General features: G+C 46.5%; 8 protein-coding genes across 8 annotated transcripts; 4 read left to right on the top strand and 4 right to left on the bottom strand.

The window, feature by feature from the left end:
• Positions 1 to 605: 605 nt before the first annotated feature.
• On the top strand, positions 606 to 1,562 carry F4813DRAFT_385887 (uncharacterized protein; the record flags this gene model as incomplete). The annotated part of the gene is made up of 1 exon (XM_049246323.1): positions 606 to 1,562. The coding sequence occupies one exon, from the start codon at positions 606 to 608 to the stop codon at positions 1,560 to 1,562; it is 957 nt and encodes a 318-aa protein (XP_049103319.1).
• A 1,153-nt stretch (positions 1,563 to 2,715) lies between these two features.
• On the bottom strand, positions 2,716 to 4,154 carry F4813DRAFT_347287 (uncharacterized protein). Its single transcript, XM_049241943.1, has 2 exons — positions 3,802 to 4,154; positions 2,716 to 3,610 (listed from the first exon to the last, which is right to left on the bottom strand). Exons 1-2 carry the CDS (start codon positions 3,862 to 3,864, stop codon positions 3,041 to 3,043), a joined length of 633 nt encoding a protein of 210 aa, XP_049103318.1. The 5' UTR covers positions 3,865 to 4,154; the 3' UTR covers positions 2,716 to 3,040.
• A 291-nt stretch (positions 4,155 to 4,445) lies between these two features.
• F4813DRAFT_226460 (NAD(P)-binding protein) lies at positions 4,446 to 6,226 on the top strand. The gene is made up of 5 exons (XM_049239862.1): positions 4,446 to 4,791; positions 4,851 to 5,044; positions 5,100 to 5,164; positions 5,223 to 6,070; positions 6,166 to 6,226. Exons 1-4 carry the CDS (start codon positions 4,737 to 4,739, stop codon positions 5,854 to 5,856), a joined length of 948 nt encoding a protein of 315 aa, XP_049103317.1. The 5' UTR covers positions 4,446 to 4,736; the 3' UTR covers positions 5,857 to 6,070; positions 6,166 to 6,226.
• A 751-nt stretch (positions 6,227 to 6,977) lies between these two features.
• F4813DRAFT_399321 (uncharacterized protein) lies at positions 6,978 to 7,501 on the bottom strand (the record flags this gene model as incomplete). The annotated part of the gene is made up of 1 exon (XM_049248161.1): positions 6,978 to 7,501. The coding sequence occupies exon 1, from the start codon at positions 7,413 to 7,415 to the stop codon at positions 6,978 to 6,980; it is 438 nt and encodes a 145-aa protein (XP_049103316.1). The 5' UTR covers positions 7,416 to 7,501.
• A 731-nt stretch (positions 7,502 to 8,232) lies between these two features.
• Positions 8,233 to 9,688, bottom strand: F4813DRAFT_347282 (uncharacterized protein). Its single transcript, XM_049241942.1, has 3 exons — positions 9,368 to 9,688; positions 9,009 to 9,301; positions 8,233 to 8,940 (listed from the first exon to the last, which is right to left on the bottom strand). The coding sequence occupies exons 1-3, from the start codon at positions 9,513 to 9,515 to the stop codon at positions 8,605 to 8,607; spliced, it is 777 nt and encodes a 258-aa protein (XP_049103315.1). The 5' UTR covers positions 9,516 to 9,688; the 3' UTR covers positions 8,233 to 8,604.
• A 1,160-nt stretch (positions 9,689 to 10,848) lies between these two features.
• F4813DRAFT_347279 (Indigoidine synthase A like protein-domain-containing protein) lies at positions 10,849 to 13,922 on the top strand. Its single transcript, XM_049241941.1, has 5 exons — positions 10,849 to 11,413; positions 11,493 to 12,169; positions 12,226 to 12,301; positions 12,429 to 12,655; positions 12,710 to 13,922. The coding sequence occupies exons 1-5, from the start codon at positions 11,009 to 11,011 to the stop codon at positions 13,680 to 13,682; spliced, it is 2,358 nt and encodes a 785-aa protein (XP_049103314.1). The 5' UTR covers positions 10,849 to 11,008; the 3' UTR covers positions 13,683 to 13,922.
• A 90-nt stretch (positions 13,923 to 14,012) lies between these two features.
• F4813DRAFT_385881 (WD40 repeat-like protein) lies at positions 14,013 to 15,812 on the top strand (the record flags this gene model as incomplete). Its single annotated transcript, XM_049246322.1, has 1 exon — positions 14,013 to 15,812. One exon carries the CDS (start codon positions 14,013 to 14,015, stop codon positions 15,810 to 15,812), a length of 1,800 nt encoding a protein of 599 aa, XP_049103313.1.
• A 136-nt stretch (positions 15,813 to 15,948) lies between these two features.
• F4813DRAFT_385880 (uncharacterized protein) lies at positions 15,949 to 16,407 on the bottom strand (the record flags this gene model as incomplete). Its single annotated transcript, XM_049246321.1, has 2 exons — positions 15,949 to 16,158; positions 16,216 to 16,407. The coding sequence occupies 2 exons, from the start codon at positions 16,405 to 16,407 to the stop codon at positions 15,949 to 15,951; spliced, it is 402 nt and encodes a 133-aa protein (XP_049103312.1).
• Between the last annotated feature and the right edge of the window lie 1,024 nt (positions 16,408 to 17,431).

Here is a 17,431-nt window from a genome sequence, read left to right as displayed (position 1 = left end):
CTCGATTCAGATGTCATGTTTCGTGCCCATACCACTCCTGATGGACTCGCCCACCGCTACTAGCAACCCGGCGGCCAACTAAGGACCACAATCACAATATCACAATAGTTATAACATAACACGCATACAACGCGCACAGTGACCCTTTCATTCTTCTTCTCACCTCAACCTCTCTCTCATCACCTCACCTCGCCTATGCACCTCTCACGCATAGTCAACCCCAACAAGTCAGGTCAACGCGGGAGCTCGGACACTTCAAAACTGACTCGGTACGACATATGATCCGCATAAGATTCAATTTCACTCCTCGTCTCTACCCTACCTACCATCGTTCCACAACAACTTCGAACCGGCGGTCGCAATATCAACCCAGCTCGTCCTCTCCCTCGTCCTCTCCCTTCGCAAGCAATTCTTGATTGTTCGGTCTACTCCCACCTGAGACCTACATTCCAGAGTCGCACATCGGACGGACTACCGATCTTCCTTTCCTATTGACCTTCAGCGGTCGGCCATCTCGACAAACCACCCCTTGGCCACTGTCTTGGCCACACCGCTTCATGTAAAGACGAAGTGAGATAGACCGCTTAGGCTTGTCCTCGTTGGAAATGGAGCCCGTCCCTGAGACAGAGAGAATGGAGGAATTCCGCTCCTCTCCTTTGCCTACTCTGCGTCTGCAGCCAGCTGCCATCATTACGAATGATTCAGATCCTAGCCGCAAGCCTTACACCTTTCGCAGATCAACCGAGCCTCCGTCTCCAAGCTCACCATCTTGGACGACAGCAGCCTCTCTTCCGTATCGACCTCGAACTACCTCCCCTTTGACTGGTACTCACGGCAGATCTAAGTCAATGGCCAGTCTCGCACCACCTACCATCGGCCGTACGCGATCTATGCCAGGTGTTGATGGTTCAGGTCGTATCATTTACCCGCCGTTGCTTCGTCCAGCCAGCCCCTTGGGTTCTCCCGGCAGAAATCGAATGCCTCGAAAGCCGGTCGATGAAGCATATCCCCCGACCTCACCGGTTCGATCTTCTGTCTTGGATGGCGAGAAGCATTTTACCGAGCTGGGCGGTTCCCCCAGTTCTAGCACCCCGAATTTGGGCAATCTAGCTCATCGACGAACATCTTCGCCCTTACGCCTTACGAGTTATTCATCAAGCACTCCTTCTCTTCCTGGAACTCCCTCGGCTACAGCAGGTTCGCCTTCATTCCGGCCTGAGAGTTTGTCGTATAGTTACACTTTCCCTTCTTACTATCCATCATCGTCAGTCCCCTCGACACCGACCTCCATGAGATCTCGCAGTCCCAGTATTTCAAGTCTAGAGACTATTCCTGATTCTCCCGATGCTGAAGAGGCTGCCTTGGAGGCCGAAAGAATATCGCAGTTGAAGGCTGCCGCAGATGCCGCGGAAGAAGGAGAGTCTGGAGAGGTAAAGGGCCGGGACGCGCCCGCGCGTGGAAGAACTATGGGTCTTGGGTCAAGAGATAAGCGCAAGCGCTGGAGTGTCTGCGGAGCCGAACGACGCGGTGATCTTGACTTGGAGACGATCTGGGAAGACTGAGAATTCCGCGTCAGAAGGAATACGAATGAATGACCCTGTTGCATGGCACCACAGCACAGAAGGCGGGTCCTAATCGGTTTGCAAGGCATATTTGATTTTTGGTCAGGATGGAACAGTATGGCGTTCTGCAAAGGTTGCTTGATACCCTATTGCGTTGCATTTCATGAGAGACATCATCACGAAGGTTGGCAAGCATCATCACATTACGTAGCCCCAATATCAGCATTCGAGGCTGAGAAGTTGTAGCTGACTTTGCTTCGTCTACTTTTCCGAGCTTTAGCCGCGTTGCTTTTTGTTTTTCTCCCAGAAATCGTCTTCGTTGTTGCGTTACTGCATGATTTGCAACCTCTGTTCAGAAAACACACATAAACTACTTACTCGACTATCCTATTGTTTGCTTCATAGGGGCAAACATGACAGTTAGAACACCGTAGTTCAGTAGGTAGGCAATGCAATATGATACAAGCCCATGAGTTACTCATAAATGAAGCACAATCGATGTGTTTCCGCATACCATAAAAGGGGGTATAATATGCCACCGATGTCCGTCCATTACAAGCAGCAATCACTACATAGCCATATAGTCTATAAAAGCTAATCATATATGAGCTAGATATATTTCCAGTGCCTTTTTTTTCGAAGTGAATAACCGTGTTGTTTGCGCTTTCGGTGAGTGATCTCGGTGAGCGATATTTGCCATTAAGGTAAAGGTCAAAGCATATGGTTTACTCTCATAAACTACTTCATAACTAGTGGTGAAACAAACTTAAGTATTGGGAAACCTCTCATACTAAATCTAGGTGACTTGTTTGTACTATAGGCTTAGTAGATTATTGGGTTATCTTATAAAGTGAAAGGGGGAGAATCTCTAAAGCGAGTGATATTGAAGTTATACTTACATTATACAATTCAATTGAGTCGATCAGTACTCAAGTTTCATGAACAAGACGGGTGTTTGTCTATAGCTTAATGCAAATCCCACTTTAGCAGATATTTAAGGGTAGTCATATGTCTACTTCAACAGCTTTACCATACCAAAGTACACTTTAAACAGCAGCGTACTTAGCCAACAGAATTAACCTCCCGTTTCTTAGACAGCTAGGTTAGAATGTTAATAAGTACCTATTTACCATAAACTCTACAGGAAATACAATGATATGACAAGTTCTCGTTTACTACGGTGCTAAAATTAAAATAAACGCCCATACTATGCTATATTTTTTGTATCTTTCTTTTGTTACTACGCGTGCATGCATGCAAACATCTCAGAGAGAGGTGGGAGCGTGAAATATACAACAACCGATCCGAACAAGCCTACTGATAAAAGCCTCAAGGATATCTTATATATGTGTATCTCCGACAGTATTCCACCCAACCGTAGGTTTCTAGCCGGTTCATATCTTCATCGAGACTTGAACAAACGATGAGAATCAGACCACCCCTATCCCTACATTGAGGTTCCGTAGGATTCCCCCACCTTAGAACTCAATCACAAGCGTCTCCGAGACACCCAGAGCACCATCGCCCCAGATACCGACGACCGCCATGGCGAAGCCGATGCCCGCGAGGGCCGTCTGTATCAACTGGTTCCGAACGAAGTACTGGACCTCGCTGCGGACCTCCTCGCCGTTGAAGTCCTCCTCGTGCTCCTCGCCGCTGGCCTCGTCGCTGTGCGAGCCGCCGAGATCTTCGTAGGAAGCCTCCATGCGGCGGGCGGCCTTCTTGTCCTTGCGGGCCTGGACCACGGCCCGGCGCTGCGCGGCGGCGGAGAAGCTGGAGACGGGGGCGCCGAAGATGGACGGCGTCACGTAGTCGGACAGGCGGGTGGCAAAGCAGAATAGCGACGTGTAGAGTAGGTACGGGTGTCTGAAGCCAGGAGGGGATGTGAAAAAGGCGAGCAGGAAGGCAGAGCCGGATAGGCTGGCTAGGGAAGTGAGATGTGTTGATGCCGTTGATGTGAGGTTGCGGAAGGCCTTGGCTGCGGATGACGCAGAGGGGAGCTCAAGGACGGATGGGAGGGTGAAGGCCGAGAGGGTGTACGAAGTGCCCTACATGACGTATATGTTAGAGCTGGCTTGTATATGAGGGGGCTTGATGTTTTATGAGAATGAGGTTTGAGGTTTGAAGATTGTCGAGATACGTGGCTGCGTGAGGCGCCCATCGCGGGCGGCGGGCGCGGGGGAATCTGGAGGGGCAAATGCGGACAATTGAGTTGAATGAATCAGTTGGAGGTACTTACCGTTAAGAGACCCAACGAGACAGTCCCCACGAACTTGAGGACTGACACCTTTCTTGATGCCATGGTCTCTAGCTAAGATGTAGAAGACCGGAGATCGATAAACGATGCTAGATGGGGGGGATGGGATGTGAAGACTCGGTTCCGACGGATTGATGGTGTATGTACGAAGAGGTTTTGGTTTAAAAGTGGCGTGCTGATGCCAGAGCGAGTTGCCTTATGGTCCGGTCTAGTCTAGTCTTGTTGGGCGTGTACGTATGTACACTAATACATGACTTCTGGTTGGGTTTAAGGCCTCGAGATGGGCTACACACAAATCACGGCGTAATCTGTACCTAATGTGGGCAAATAACAATTCACAATTCGAGTATGAGATAAAGTTAGACTCGGCTTTGCACCTACGAATAGCGGGGTGCAAGAATACTACCTACCTAGGTACCTAGGTACGTGGGAAATGGTATATCTGGGGTACGTAATTGGCCCGAGCTCTCCAGATTAAAGTCGGAGCTAACAGATTGCGGGAGAGCGGACTCTAAAGCCGAAAATAGACATACAGAGGTCTTTCTATGCATCTATCCGCATGTACGCTCCTTCTGTGCATTCGATAAAGTGGGTCTAGTTCGCTCTCGCTTTGAACGCTTCGAACGGAGGAATTCCTCAACACGTCCTAAGCCGAGGCAACTCGCGCCTTCATTCAAAGTTACACCCTAGGTTTAGGTTAGATAGACTTGTTAATCCGTACCAACAACTAAGTACTTGGAGTTGAGTTCCTTATAAGAATACATATTATATAATTTGACGTCACTTCTCTTTCAAATCCGTCGTGATTCATCTTCATCTTCCTCTCATTAAAATTCACTGTAGCTTAGAGGCTACTTAAAGGAGTCGTATCCTCCTCAACGTTAAAGACCCTGCATAGCGCCAGCTATCCATCCATCATGCCGATCCCAACATCTCAGTACATAAGCAATGTGTGGAAAGAGGGGATATTCGGTTAGTTCTATACGACTGCCAAAGTAATTGGATAGACAGGCTGATATATATCGTTTTAGATGGCCGTGTTGTATTCGTGACTGGCGGCGCCGGTACGATCTGCAGCGCGCAGACGAGAGCTCTGGTCCACCTCGGGGCGAACGCTTGCATTATTGGTCGTAATCAGCAAAAGACGGAAGCCGTCGCGAACGACATCGCCACGGCACGAAAAGGCGCGAAGGTTATCGGAATTGGGGGCTGTGATGTGAGGAATGTAAGTTGCTGTCATAAACACAATTCCTTTATATACCATATTGACAATGAAATAGCCCGAGAGCCTAGTTAAGGCCGCCGAGAGGTGTGTGAAGGAGCTTGGCGCCATCGACTTTGTCATGTAAGAGTCTGATTAAGAATAAGATCGTACTGGGTTCTTTGTGCTGACTTCTTCTCAGAGCTGGTGCTGCGGGGAACTTCGTAAGCCCGATCTCTAGCCTTTCGTCCAACGGATTCAAGACCGTCATGGAAATCGACGTGCTTGGAACGTACAACACCGTCAAGGCTACTATACCGTATCTCGTTGAATCTGCCTCCAGGAACAAGTCGAATGAGAACGGGTTGACTGGTGGAAGAATCATCTACGTTTCAGCCACTTTCCATTACACAGGTATGCCCATGCAAGCTCACGTGATGGCCGCGAAGGCTTCCGTCGACTCTATCATGGCTTCCGTGGCCCTGGAGTACGGCCCGTATGGTGTAACCTCGAACGTCATCGCACCCGGCGGTATCGAAGGAACAGAAGGAATGGCGAGGCTCGCGGGCAAGAGTGACGAGGAGAAAAATCCCGCGGCGGGTGTTCCGCTAGGTCGATGGGGCACAATCCGAGATATTGCGGATGCGACTGTCTATCTTTTCAGCGACGCTGGCAGCTATGTTACCGGAGAAGTACTTGTTGTAGACGGCGGCGACTGGAGGAACGGAGGTATGGGCGTTGGTCTCGATTCCGGCATGAAGTACCCGGATTACCTACTTACGGGAGAGTTTTCCAAGCATGTTAAGAGCGGTAGGAAAGACAAGTCCAAGCTATGAGCGAGAATTGCATGTTCGGAGCTTTATGTGGGGGGAGGGTATGTTCTTGGCGCATTCAACAGTATGAAGGCGTTTATCTAGGTCGTAAACGAATGGCTCTGGGGGTTGAGCCATACGACCTAGCAAAGGTAGCCTCTACGAGGTTTCCGCTCATCCCCGTGGAGAAATGCGCCACGCGTGGTATCATTGTATTTCTGGCATCTAATAAGTACATATGAAATCGGCGTTAGTTATGAGTAAATAAGTCTTGAATATAGGCATCAGACCCATTAGGTTTCTGGGTCAGAAATCGTTGAGCGAAGTGCATACCTAAGTGTCTCAAGTATTGGGTTGCTTAGTCACCAAAATGAGGTAGGCATGTGAGTCCGTTAAGTCTTCGTTTACTTTAGGGTAATAGGAGAGAACGTCAAAAACTTATCGGTGTCTTTCATGGAAGGTTAGGTATTGGGTGTGTGTTGAGTAATAAGTCAAAAGGAGGTATGGTTAGTGAGCTATAATGAAGCTAATTGGGTTGGTGCGAAAATCAGGTAGTAAATGAAGCTATTCCGAAATCCGTTGTCTCCTTAGGTGCGTAGATAGGCATTATTTAGGTCCTTCTAGCAATGTCTCTTTGTTGACGGTGGGCTTGATGTAAATTTATGTGAGTTACAAGGAGAGAAAGTGTTTGACGAATATGATGTTGTTATAATCGGTAATGAAAATATCTAAAAGGGCGTGGTGTCGATTACTGATCCCCATGCTTCCTTCAAGAGTGTGGGTAACATTCATCTTCGGGAGACTCAAAGGCGAAAGCATCGAGTAGTTGACAGTCATGGGGTGTCACGTGGAATTGTCTGAGATGTGACAGGTCGTGCTACAAAGGTAACGTCAGCTGTGATCGATTTAATTTACAATAGGTAGCAAGGTAGGGTCTCGTATGTCTCATAACACTATCCATAGCTTAGAGGGAGTAAGCCAGGGGGGGGTTGAGTATATGGGCAAGTTTAATTAGGTATGTAAAGCTATCTACTTGTCTATTCTAAGAAATATTTAGTATGGTAATGTGTCACGACATCCCACCTAATCGGGGATATTCAAGTACATTCCAGAGCAGGCAACAGGCAAGAATGTTTACTTCATTCTTAAGCCTTTTTTTGGTCGCGACGACCTCCAGAACTGAATAAATTCTGGTCGTCGTCATCGCTCCACCAGCTCTCCTCGAGGGCGTCTTCATCTTCACATGGAAGTTCGTCTTCACTGGAATAAGATTCCTTGTCCTCAGGCTCACTTTGACCATCGCCATAATAGCCGTCGGACTCTACAGGGTAGGCGAAGCTTTGAACCTGTTTACTCTTCCGTTGCTGTTTCCGAAGTTGGGAGTTAGACTTTGAATTTTGTTTTTGTTGTAATTCGTCAAGCTTCTTATCAGAAGTATGATTGCTTTTAGACCTGGCGTCAAGAAGTCTATTAGAAAAGCCCTGCAATAGCCCGTTACGCGGATGCTCTTTTGCTGGTTGTTTTTTAGTTAGCACAAGTTGGCATACGCCAGTTACTTGAGTACTATCGGTACTATTTGCCATACTAATGATATCTTAGGTAACTTTTAAGCTCGAAGTTAATGATGCTTTCGATATTAGATTGAAAAATCTCGGGTATAGAATATCAGTAGGTACCAAGGTAAAAGGTAGTTATTTAAAATATCACTACTTCATACCTTACAGTAGGGAAGCAAGTTTTTATAGGTATTGCTAAACACTGCTAAACAACTACTGTTAAAAAATAACGAATCTATATAAGAACTATCTGCAAAAATACTTAAAGTATGGCTACCAGCTAATCGTTTCCAAACGTTTTCAACACTAATACGAAACAATGAGGTTGTTACATCCAATCACTGTAAGTTCCATCACATATCTTAAAATTTTTTTTCCATAAACAAATTCCAACTTGCTTTCCAGTCGTTTTCTCAGTAGATAAGCTGCTTTTAATTTAAATATAATCAATCATATGGCCTTTAGAGAGTGGATCTCATCGTCGCATTATCTTTGTGTAAAGAATAGCACTAACGATAACCCTTTCCGGCAACAACTTTAACTTAAAGTAGGAAGTGCTTTCATTAGTACGTAACTGGCATTTAACATCAAGCTACTTTACTCTTTTTCTATATAAATATAGCCTAAATAACTATCAAGTTAGTTTATTGTTTATATGCCTTGAAATAAGAAACGCACAAGATTTAAAATGTTTCTTCTAGGCTTGTTTTTTTTTTAAATATATTTCCAAGTATAGCTTATTCAGATCTTTTTCTATCTTTAGAATCAGTTTTGCCTACATCTATCATCCTTTCAAGATTAGTTAAACCTACCCTCCTACCATGACAATCATTATGACCCTCACCTACTACTACTTATGCCCTAATTTAATTCAAGTGATATAGAATTATGACTCAAGTACTAACTAGCTAGGCCTACGTCATAAGTTAAGTAATTCTTTGTATGAGCCGCAAGAATTAGTCTAAGCTTGGCGAGACTCATAGGTACCTCTAGGGGAACGCTTTTTGTAATTCAGAAACATCATTGCAGCTGGTAGAGATTATGGTGTTGATAATAGATCATGACCTCGGGTATCTTATAATAAGGGATCGGTAGAGGTATTGTGGTATATACGCTAAGGGGTTTCATCCCTTGGGAGAGTTTCCTAGCTGCTGAAGCCTAGTAGAGAATATTGATGGGCTAGAAGATCGTTATAGATCTAAGCCAATACACCAGCCTATAGAATACATAAATATGCAATGAGGAATAAAGAAAACCATTCTGATGGCAGCTTCCACCTCAGCGTATTAGCACTACTTCCAAGACCATTTTCTAGGTTGTCGTCAATAGAGTTAGGCTGTTGGATGATGGTAAAGTCTCCGGGTGCGAATAGAATGCCGACACTATTAGCAGACTCGGCGTCGATCTCCTCTGGTGTGAGCAAAGGGTTATTCACTAGGTCACAAGGCGGATTGTCCCCGGTGAATTCAATCTTATTCGTGACTGAGATTGGTACGTCGAATATTGTGTAGTGATCCTCCCCGTTAAGACGGAAGTTTTGGCGGATGGATATCTGGGAAGAGAGCATGAGTAGTCTGACTTAAGTGGGTACATAGAATCTTGGTGACTTCAAGTACTCACGTTGTAGGCCCCACGATCACTATCTGCGGTGTCCGGCTTTCCATCGCCGATGAGACAATCTGGCCAATGCCACTTGACATGTTTGACAGTGCTTCCCGGTTCGGACTCCATGATGTTGCCTAGGCTTATATCATTTATCGAGGCCGTTCCATTCGTTATTGTGAAGTTCCTTCCCGTGTTATAGCTGTAGAGGAAGATGGTGATGTTGTTGATCCGACTGGGGCTATCATCACCATAGGGAGGTAGACGTAATTTGCCATTGGCGGTCACATCGAGAGCTACCTCGATAGTATCTACGCGTAATACATTAGATCCTGAAGTGGTTTATGGCATTAGTTTAGGGCATATGATAAACATACCTCCACCTAACGGTGTGCCTGGCTGAGGCGCATCAAGAACAGCAAACCCAGGTGTAAATATCTGGCCGCCAGCGATGATAAAGTCAGCGGCTCGGGCTTTGCAGATGAATGCCGCGAGGAGGGCAACGGGGTATGGTAGATTCTTCATTGAAGCTAGTTGTATCCCTTCGGGGAATACGAGTATATATTTTAGAACAAAAAGTGACGAAAAGCGTATGGTTAATTAATATAATAAGGTGGGGGGTATGGACTATGTAGTTTTTCGTGTGGGTGCTATATCTATTGGACGGTTACTAAAGAGATAGGAAAAGGAAAACCGGCATCTTATGATAGAGACTGATCTGTACATATTAAGAATCTAGACGGTAGTCCCCCCCTTGTCCTCGGAAGACGGAAGATGCGGGAGCTTCCTTTACATTTGCTAAAACTTGCTGAGATGCTAGCATAAATAATAAAAACTCCTCAAACGGATATTTCACGGGGTCTCGTCTTTTTACTTAAGCCTTAAGGCAGTGGAATGGGCTTTATACACTATATGAATAGGAGCGTCTTTTAATACCTGAACCCTTCTGTCGACGTAAGTGATCTCTTGATCAGGGCCACCTACGAGATGTCAGATCCTAAGTACCTACCTCATAGTAGGTTCTTCGCGTAGCCGGTATTCTAGCCGGTATTCTTAGCTGTATTGCCGAGTTCACCAGAGCTAAGAAGGGAGTTAAGAAGGTGGGAGTTTTAGAATGACGATGAAGCTCAAGACGGACCCCTTGTGGTTTCAGATTGAATTGCGATCGAATGTACGGATTACAGTATGTACCTAAGCGGGATTAAGCTTAATGAGATGATAAGTTGAGCCCAAAGCATGAAAGCAGATCAGCCCAAACCAACCCTTGTAGCTGGAGAGGAGTCTACACCTCATCCCAAAGTCATCCTTGACCATCAACCCAAAGTCTAACCCGATTCGGCAAAGGCTGGGATCTTGATATGATAACACATATAAACTTGTACTGATGTTCTTCTTTACCCAAAGATAGCAGCTATAAGGTTATATTAATAAGTTCGTATAAGTGGTTACCTATGTAGTAACTTATCCTAAATATGTCTCTTAATGGGCTTGGTTCACTGAAATTACAGGGGACTTAGTGAATGCTATGCCTTATTTCGGCGATTCGAACCACTGAAGTTCATCCCAAAGCGGGGGGTCTTGTAGATTTTGGCCAATCAAAATGTTGGATTTAAGGTTTAGCTCTTGCTAAACCGGGTTAGACTTTGAGCTGATGGTCTGGGATAGCTTTGGGATGAGATCTCTAACTTGATAGATCAAGTTAGCGTTTGCCCTGAGCAACAGAGCGACTTTGGCCCCAAAGCCGCTATACTACCGAATCAGGTTAGCGTTTGGGCTCAAGTAAAAGTGGGCTAGTGGGTTAGGTTGTTCGATAAGCACATATCTCATGGTGGGGCATTGCATTCTTAAACTTAGCTATCTTGATGTCGAAGGGCGCGCACTACTTTCACACGACATCCGATTCGGTATTGGACGGGAAGTATTACACATAATATGATGTATATTTAAGTGTGAATATAGTTTCCCCCCTGAGGTTTAAGAATATCAAGATCGATCATAGGAGTCAAACCCTATCCGCAATGAGTTTACTACGTCGGTCATGGCTCTTAGCTAGGGGCTCTCACAGCTGTACCAATCAGTGGACTTCGTTTGCTCATGTCCATCGAAGGCCATGTTCTAGCTCAAAAAAACTAGAGCGAATATCAGCTCTGAAGAACCTCCTTAAAGTATCTGAGGAAGTCACCGATGCACTAGCTACGAATAAGCCCGTGGTGGCCCTTGAATCAACTATATATACCCATGGAGCCCTGGGTAATGACTTGGACTTGGAGGGTATTGTTCGACGAAATGGCGGCATACCTGCTGTGGTTGGTATCCTGGGAGGTGTGCCTACGGTTGGCCTCCTGCCCCATGAAATAACTCGCATTGTCGAGGGATCGCCGAAGAAGGTATCGCGACGGGATATAGCCTATCTGGTTGGTATGGTATGTGTCTAACTCTTGGATCTGTTATGGTTTACTACTATACAAATTTGCGGTTTATTCTGAATGTATTGGTGTATAGGGCATTGCGGGAAATAAGATTAATGGAGGGACGACCATTGCTGGTACCATGATTCTGGCAAGGCTTGCTGGGATTCAAGTTTTTGGAACCGGTGGCCTTGGTGGCGTGCACCGTGGAGGCCACGATTCGCTTGATATCTCTGCTGATCTTACCGAGCTCGGTAGAACGAGGATGGCGGTCATTAGCAGTGGCTGTAAGGGATTCCTGGATATTCCTAGGACCCTAGAGTACCTAGAAACCCAGGGAGTGCTTGTGTCAACGTTCTCGGACGGTCGAAGTGGTGCTGTGGACTTCCCTGCTTTCTGGGCAAGGGATAGTGGTATCAAAAGCCCATCTGTTGTGCAGGATGAGAAACAGGCCGCTGCCATGATCTTAGCGCAAGAGAAACTAGGCATTGAATCAGGACTGCTGTTTGCAAATCCGATACCAGAAGATTTTTCCATCCCCCGAGATGAGATGAACGCGGTTATTGAGCAGGCGGTCAGCGAATCAACACAGCAGGGCGCTCTTGGCAGCGAAAACACGCCCTTCATCTTGAGGAAGATTAGGGAGCTTACAGGCGAGAGAAGCGTATTGGCGAATAAAGTACTGGTACAGGCAAATGTAGAGCGAGCTGCTAAGATAGCTGTTGCGCTCTCACAGCTTACTGCAGGCGAATCTGTACAGTCTCATAAATCGTGAGATTTAAATCCTTTGTAGTTGTAGCGTTTGAATCTAACGTATGGGGCAATAGGATGAAGAAGCAAGGCGGATTTATTCCCCTTGAGAGCGAGATCAATCCATTTGACGAAATGCAAAGAGAAACAGAGGTAAGAATGTACACCTTGCCTCTATACCCCGTGTCGCAGCGAATCAATGCGCACCTGGCCTCGAATCTTGATGCTTCATCTAAGCAGAAGCGACTATAATGTTGTTGAACTAGACTGATGATTATAGACCACCTCTCAAGCAGACATATTAGTTGCCGGCTCTGTGGCAATAGACCTAAGTTGTGACTATGTAGGTGAAGACTCATTAGAGAACCCTACTCCTCACTTGCATACATCAAACCCGGCTCATATTGGCCAATCTATTGGAGGCGTCGGTCATAATGTAGCACTTGCAGCCCAGAGGGCCTTACAAATTCCTAAAGTGAAACTTTGTAGCATGGTTGGTGATGACCTGTGAGTGAAAAAGCTAATAGTGGGTAACTAGTAGCTGATGATTGCAATTTATAGGGCTGGATCAACCGTGCTATCGTCTCTAAGGGCAAGCGGCATGGATACATCTTACGTCAAGCAACTTAGTCGCGAGCATTACCCAGCTAGTCGGACTGCCCAGTACGTAGCTGTCAACGATACTAACAAGAACTTGGTCCTCGGTATGGCAGATATGGGTATTTTTACGGCCCAGTCGTTTTCAGAATACTGGAATTCTGCAGTGAAAGAATCTAGGCCTAAGTGGCTCATAGTAGACGGGAACTGGGCTGAGCGTGACATTCGAGCTTGGGTACGAGCTGGCAAGCAGAACCAGGCTCACGTGATATTCGAGCCTGTGTCAAAGGAGAAGTCTACGAGGTTGTTTTGCAAAGAGAAAGGTCTTGAGAGTTTGGGTGTCTTTCCTAACCCTGGCGTTGATTTGATTACTCCTAACCAATACGAACTGGCAGCTATGCACGCAGCTGCGCAGCGCAACGAATATTTCGACGATCCGCGGTGGTGGGAGACTATCGACACCTTCGGCATGATGGGAGCTCGAGATCGCTTTGTTAAAATTACATCTCCTGATATGACGGATGCTGGCATTCCACAACAGGCCATACAACTTCTTCCGTATATTCCCACTATCATAACGAAGCTTGGGAGTCATGGTGCCTTGTTGACAGCTATTCTGGGGAAGAACGATCCTCGCCTGATAGACCCGGCGTACGATAGGTTTATTCTCTCGAGGAGTTTCAATGACCACCCAGAAATTGGAGGCGTCTACATGAGACTATTCCCAGCGGCTGAACAGGTGGAGGACATTGTGTCAGTGAACGGAGTTGGCGACACATTTCTCGGTGTGCTAGTTGCAGGCTTAGCACAGGGAGGCAATGTCGAGAATCTCATCAATGTGGCTCAAAAAGGGGCGACCTTAACACTTCGCAGCCATCAGTCTGTAAGTGAGAATCTGGGGATATTAAGGGGCGAACTAATTGCTGCCGCTTCTTAACCGTGATAGATCACCTAAACTACTTTAAACGAATTGTTGTACTAGAGTTATATTTAGAAGAAGGAATCATGAAAAGGGGAGGTATAGAGAATACCTCGTTGTATATACCTACCTACCTAGGTACCTATGTATTTCTATCGCGAGAGTGAATAAAAGGGGGACCGGTACGTACCGAAGCTGCAGGGTTAGGTACCTACCTATGTAGTAGCACTAGACAGTGGGGCCATCTGTAAGGCTACTGTGAACTTGAAAAAAAAAGTTTGGATTTTTGCTACGATGGAAATTCTATCGCATCCACCTTCGACAAGCAAATTGAGTCGGCAAACCACAATGTCTCGAAACCGCCAAATAGATACTATGGACGATGTGGGACATGCATCATCCTCCAGCCGAGAAGAATCCGACATTGATAGCGACGAAGAAATTGCGCTGCAACCCCGCCAAGCGCAAGTGATTGACAAAGACTCTGACGAAGATGAGCTCGAACGATTTGTGCTTGGAGATACGGCCAATTTCCGTGAAAACTTGTTTCGAGATGAGTCGAGAGCCGACGATGCAGGGAATATTTTTAGTAGCCTCGCTGAAAAAGAAGGGGACGACCTTGAGACAGGTTTAGAGGATGTGGACGATGCGGACCTCTTCACCTTCGACGTAGGGGGTGCTGCCCCCAGCGGTGACAAAGCCGCTGTGGTATCATTGGTCCCTAAAAGCCAGGAAATACCAGAGAAGAATCGGCCTGCTTGGGAAGATAGCGATGACGAGAAATTGACTATATCACTGGCGGACGTATCTCAATTGCGAAAACTACGGATCAGCGAGGCAGAAGACGTTATCAGCGGTACTGAATATACTAGAAGACTAAGGCAACAATATCTTCGGCTGAATCCTCTTCCCGGGTGGGCGCGAGAGGCCGAGGAACGCCCAGCGAAGCGTCGTCGACGGTCATCTGCGGCAGCAAGCAACTCAAGCATATCGGACGACGAAGCAAATGAAGGGGATGATGAAGCGTCTGCGCTACCTCTGGAAAAGTTCCTCCGAGATGCTAGTACATTAAAGGATAAAAACACTCAGAAGGTGAAAAGGCTACGTCCAGAGGTCATTGACATTCAACGATCTCGAGATATACCCGATACACACAAGGACGAAGTCACATCTCTTGCTTTTCACCCAGAATACCCCGTTCTACTGTCTTCTAGCACATCCTCTGTATTACACCTACACCACATCGCGCCAACCGCCCACCCAACTCCAAACCCCCTCTTGACGTCGGTACAAGTCAAACAAGTACCCGTTCGGAGAGCCGAATTTCTGTACCCCACTGGTGATAAAATCTTTTTCGCCGGACGGCGACGATATATTCACTCGTGGGACTTGGCTACTGGTACGATACAAAAGACCAACAAAGTACAGGGTCATCGGTTGGAGCAAAGAACGTGGGAGCGTTTTAAGCTTAGCCCCTGCGGGCAATACTTGGCATTGATCGCCTCGACAAGGAAAGGCGGTGGTATTATCAATATATTGAACGTTAATACTATGCAATGGGTTGCTGCTGCCAGGCTCGACAGCAGAGGAGGCATTGCAGATTTCTCCTGGTGGAGTAATGGTCATGGGCTTACAATTTTGGGTAGGGGAGGCCAAGTTGGTGAATGGAGTATGGCCACGAGGCGTTTCCTTGCGATCTGGAATGACGAGGGCTCCAACGGAGGAACAGTGATGGCAATGGGGGGCCGGGACGGTCCTATCACTCTCGGCGGGGACCGGTGGATAGCAATTGGGTCTAACAGTGGTGTGACAAACATCTATGATCGACAAGCTCTAATATTACCTTCTTCGGACGAAGAACTGGAAGTCCAGGAAAGACCCGAACCGACCCGAAGGTTCATGCAGCTAACCACTCCGGTCACGGTTCTTACATTCAGTCCCGACGGCCAACTGTTGGCATTTGGCAGTAAGCACAAGAAGGATGCGCTACGACTGGCGCATTTGCCAAGCTGCACGGTCTACAGGAACTGGCCGACGGAACAGACGCCCCTTGGAAGGATTTCAGATGTGGCATTTGGTAGAAAGAGCGACTTGCTAGCTGTTGGCAACGATGCTGGAAAAATTAGATTATGGGAGATCCGAAGCTAGATTAGGGGGTAGCAGATGCTGCTGCGGGCAAATCATAGGCAATCCGTATTCACGCGTTCTCTGCATACTGTACTATCATGTCCTTGGATCTGATTCCTTTCAGGAATAAGGCCCTACTATGTCCTGTGCTATGAACTCAATCGCAATCTCGGCCCCGTTTGGGGACAATGTTAGAGAATAGTTGCCGAAGCGGACTGCCCTTTGGCAACAACTTCTTAGGGAAGAACTTTCTGGTTCTGATTGTGTACCTGCTTAGCTGGTAATGGTTGGGGAAGAATCGCGGCCTGCTACATGTACTGATGGCCTCAAAGAAGTCTATTATGTTCACCCAGGCGTACTTGAGAGCCTAGAGGAAGAAATTAGTGACAGACGAGAGATTTCGTAACGGGGGAATATCCCATACCTTTCGGCACTGGTTCTTGCTTGTAAACGTCTCAGTGAAGCCTAGAAGACGCATCATGGCCTGCCAGCCTTCAAGCCCACCCGATTCGAAATATCGGATCCAGAATGCTGGGGGCCTTATTTCCTTTTTAGCCTGGTTTGACGTGGTTCCTGTGGAGGAGCCGTTGGTAATCTTTTTGCTCTTCGGGCCCATGGTCAATGACTAATGTGAGAGACTAAATCGTATATCTCTTGGCCTGTATTTTGGATATTGATCGGCTCCTTTGCTGTTGTCACAGTCACTTGATCGATGATTGCTAGCGGCTGGCCAAAAGCTGCTAGGGAGGAGGACTTATAACTGCGGAAGACTGAGAGCTTCCTAGCTAGGATGAGAGAACATCTTGCTATATATTCCACGGATCTCTTTCATCTCGTTTGTTCGCATGTTTTTGGTTTGCCTTATATTCAAACAGAACCCGCCTGTAGGCACCCTTGAGGAGAGACAAGGTTGCCTGGTGCCGTACGGATCATCTTAAGTGAGGATGAACGAGAACCTTTCAACTATGTATTAAAGGAAAGGGGGGAAGAAGAAGGAAGGGAGGAAGGAAGGAAAAGAAGAGAATTTTCACGGGATAATATCATCGCAAATACGTTGGTGTATGAGAGATAGCGCAAGTTACATGGAGAATAAGGCATCTTGTGCTATATGAAAGTTAACTCCTGAAAGCAGCCAATGCTGTTCATCAAGCTTCTGGAAATCTCTAGCTTTCATTCCATTTTCCCCATCATATACGCATGCGAGGAAGGCCCTGGAATGAGGAACGAAGCATCACTCGTCTGACGTCTTAGGTATTGAAATTTACCCTCTTTACGTCTGATTAATACCTAATTTACCCAAACATATGTTTTCTGTACTGTAAGACGGTTTAAGATGAATTAACTTGAAGGAATACGGTCTTGTAATTTTATTTCTAGAACGGCTGATTGTTACGTACGATGGTGAATTGATGAATTAACACAATAAGTCTTCTTTTGGGGTTACAATTAAAATAAGAGGGACCCGTCCCGAGGTCCTGGTAGTTGGGTCCCGGTGTCTGCCGAGAGTGCGGATAGCCTAAAAGACTAAAAGAATACCCCACAGATGTACCTCCCCATACTTGTGTACCTACCTAAGGTACGCCTTAGTTTTTATACTTCAGCTAGTACAGTGGGTGTACATTACCTAAGGTACTTTACTT

This window comes from Daldinia decipiens (assembly GCF_022478715.1).
Source record: "Daldinia decipiens strain CBS 113046 unplaced genomic scaffold F4813scaffold_4, whole genome shotgun sequence".
Lineage (NCBI taxonomy): Eukaryota > Fungi > Ascomycota > Sordariomycetes > Xylariales > Hypoxylaceae > Daldinia > Daldinia decipiens.
The sequence above is the reverse complement of the archived record's forward strand: the minus strand, read 5'-3'. Positions and strand labels throughout refer to the sequence as shown.

Bases quoted from the DNA above. Each gene is read 5' to 3' on its own strand.
- F4813DRAFT_347287 (XM_049241943.1), bottom strand. From the start codon at position 3,864: ATGGCATCAAGAAAGGTGTCAGTCCTCAAGTTCGTGGGGACTGTCTCG. The intron at 3,611-3,801 runs GTAAGTACCTCC...TACGTCATGTAG, and splicing joins TCTCGTTGGGTCTCTTAACG to GGCACTTCGTACACCCTCTC.
- F4813DRAFT_226460 (XM_049239862.1), top strand. From the start codon at position 4,737: ATGCCGATCCCAACATCTCAGTACATAAGCAATGTGTGGAAAGAGGGG. The intron at 5,045-5,099 runs GTAAGTTGCTGT...ACAATGAAATAG, and splicing joins GGGGCTGTGATGTGAGGAAT to CCCGAGAGCCTAGTTAAGGC. The intron at 5,165-5,222 runs GTAAGAGTCTGA...ACTTCTTCTCAG, and splicing joins GGCGCCATCGACTTTGTCAT to AGCTGGTGCTGCGGGGAACT.
- F4813DRAFT_347282 (XM_049241942.1), bottom strand. From the start codon at position 9,515: ATGAAGAATCTACCATACCCCGTTGCCCTCCTCGCGGCATTCATCTGC. The intron at 9,302-9,367 runs GTATGTTTATCA...TATTACGCGTAG, and splicing joins AGGCACACCGTTAGGTGGAG to ATACTATCGAGGTAGCTCTC. The intron at 8,941-9,008 runs GTGAGTACTTGA...CTCTCTTCCCAG, and splicing joins GTGATCGTGGGGCCTACAAC to ATATCCATCCGCCAAAACTT.
- F4813DRAFT_347279 (XM_049241941.1), top strand. From the start codon at position 11,009: ATGAGTTTACTACGTCGGTCATGGCTCTTAGCTAGGGGCTCTCACAGC. The intron at 12,302-12,428 runs GTAAGAATGTAC...TGATGATTATAG, and splicing joins AAATGCAAAGAGAAACAGAG to ACCACCTCTCAAGCAGACAT. The intron at 12,656-12,709 runs GTGAGTGAAAAA...TGCAATTTATAG, and splicing joins AGCATGGTTGGTGATGACCT to GGCTGGATCAACCGTGCTAT.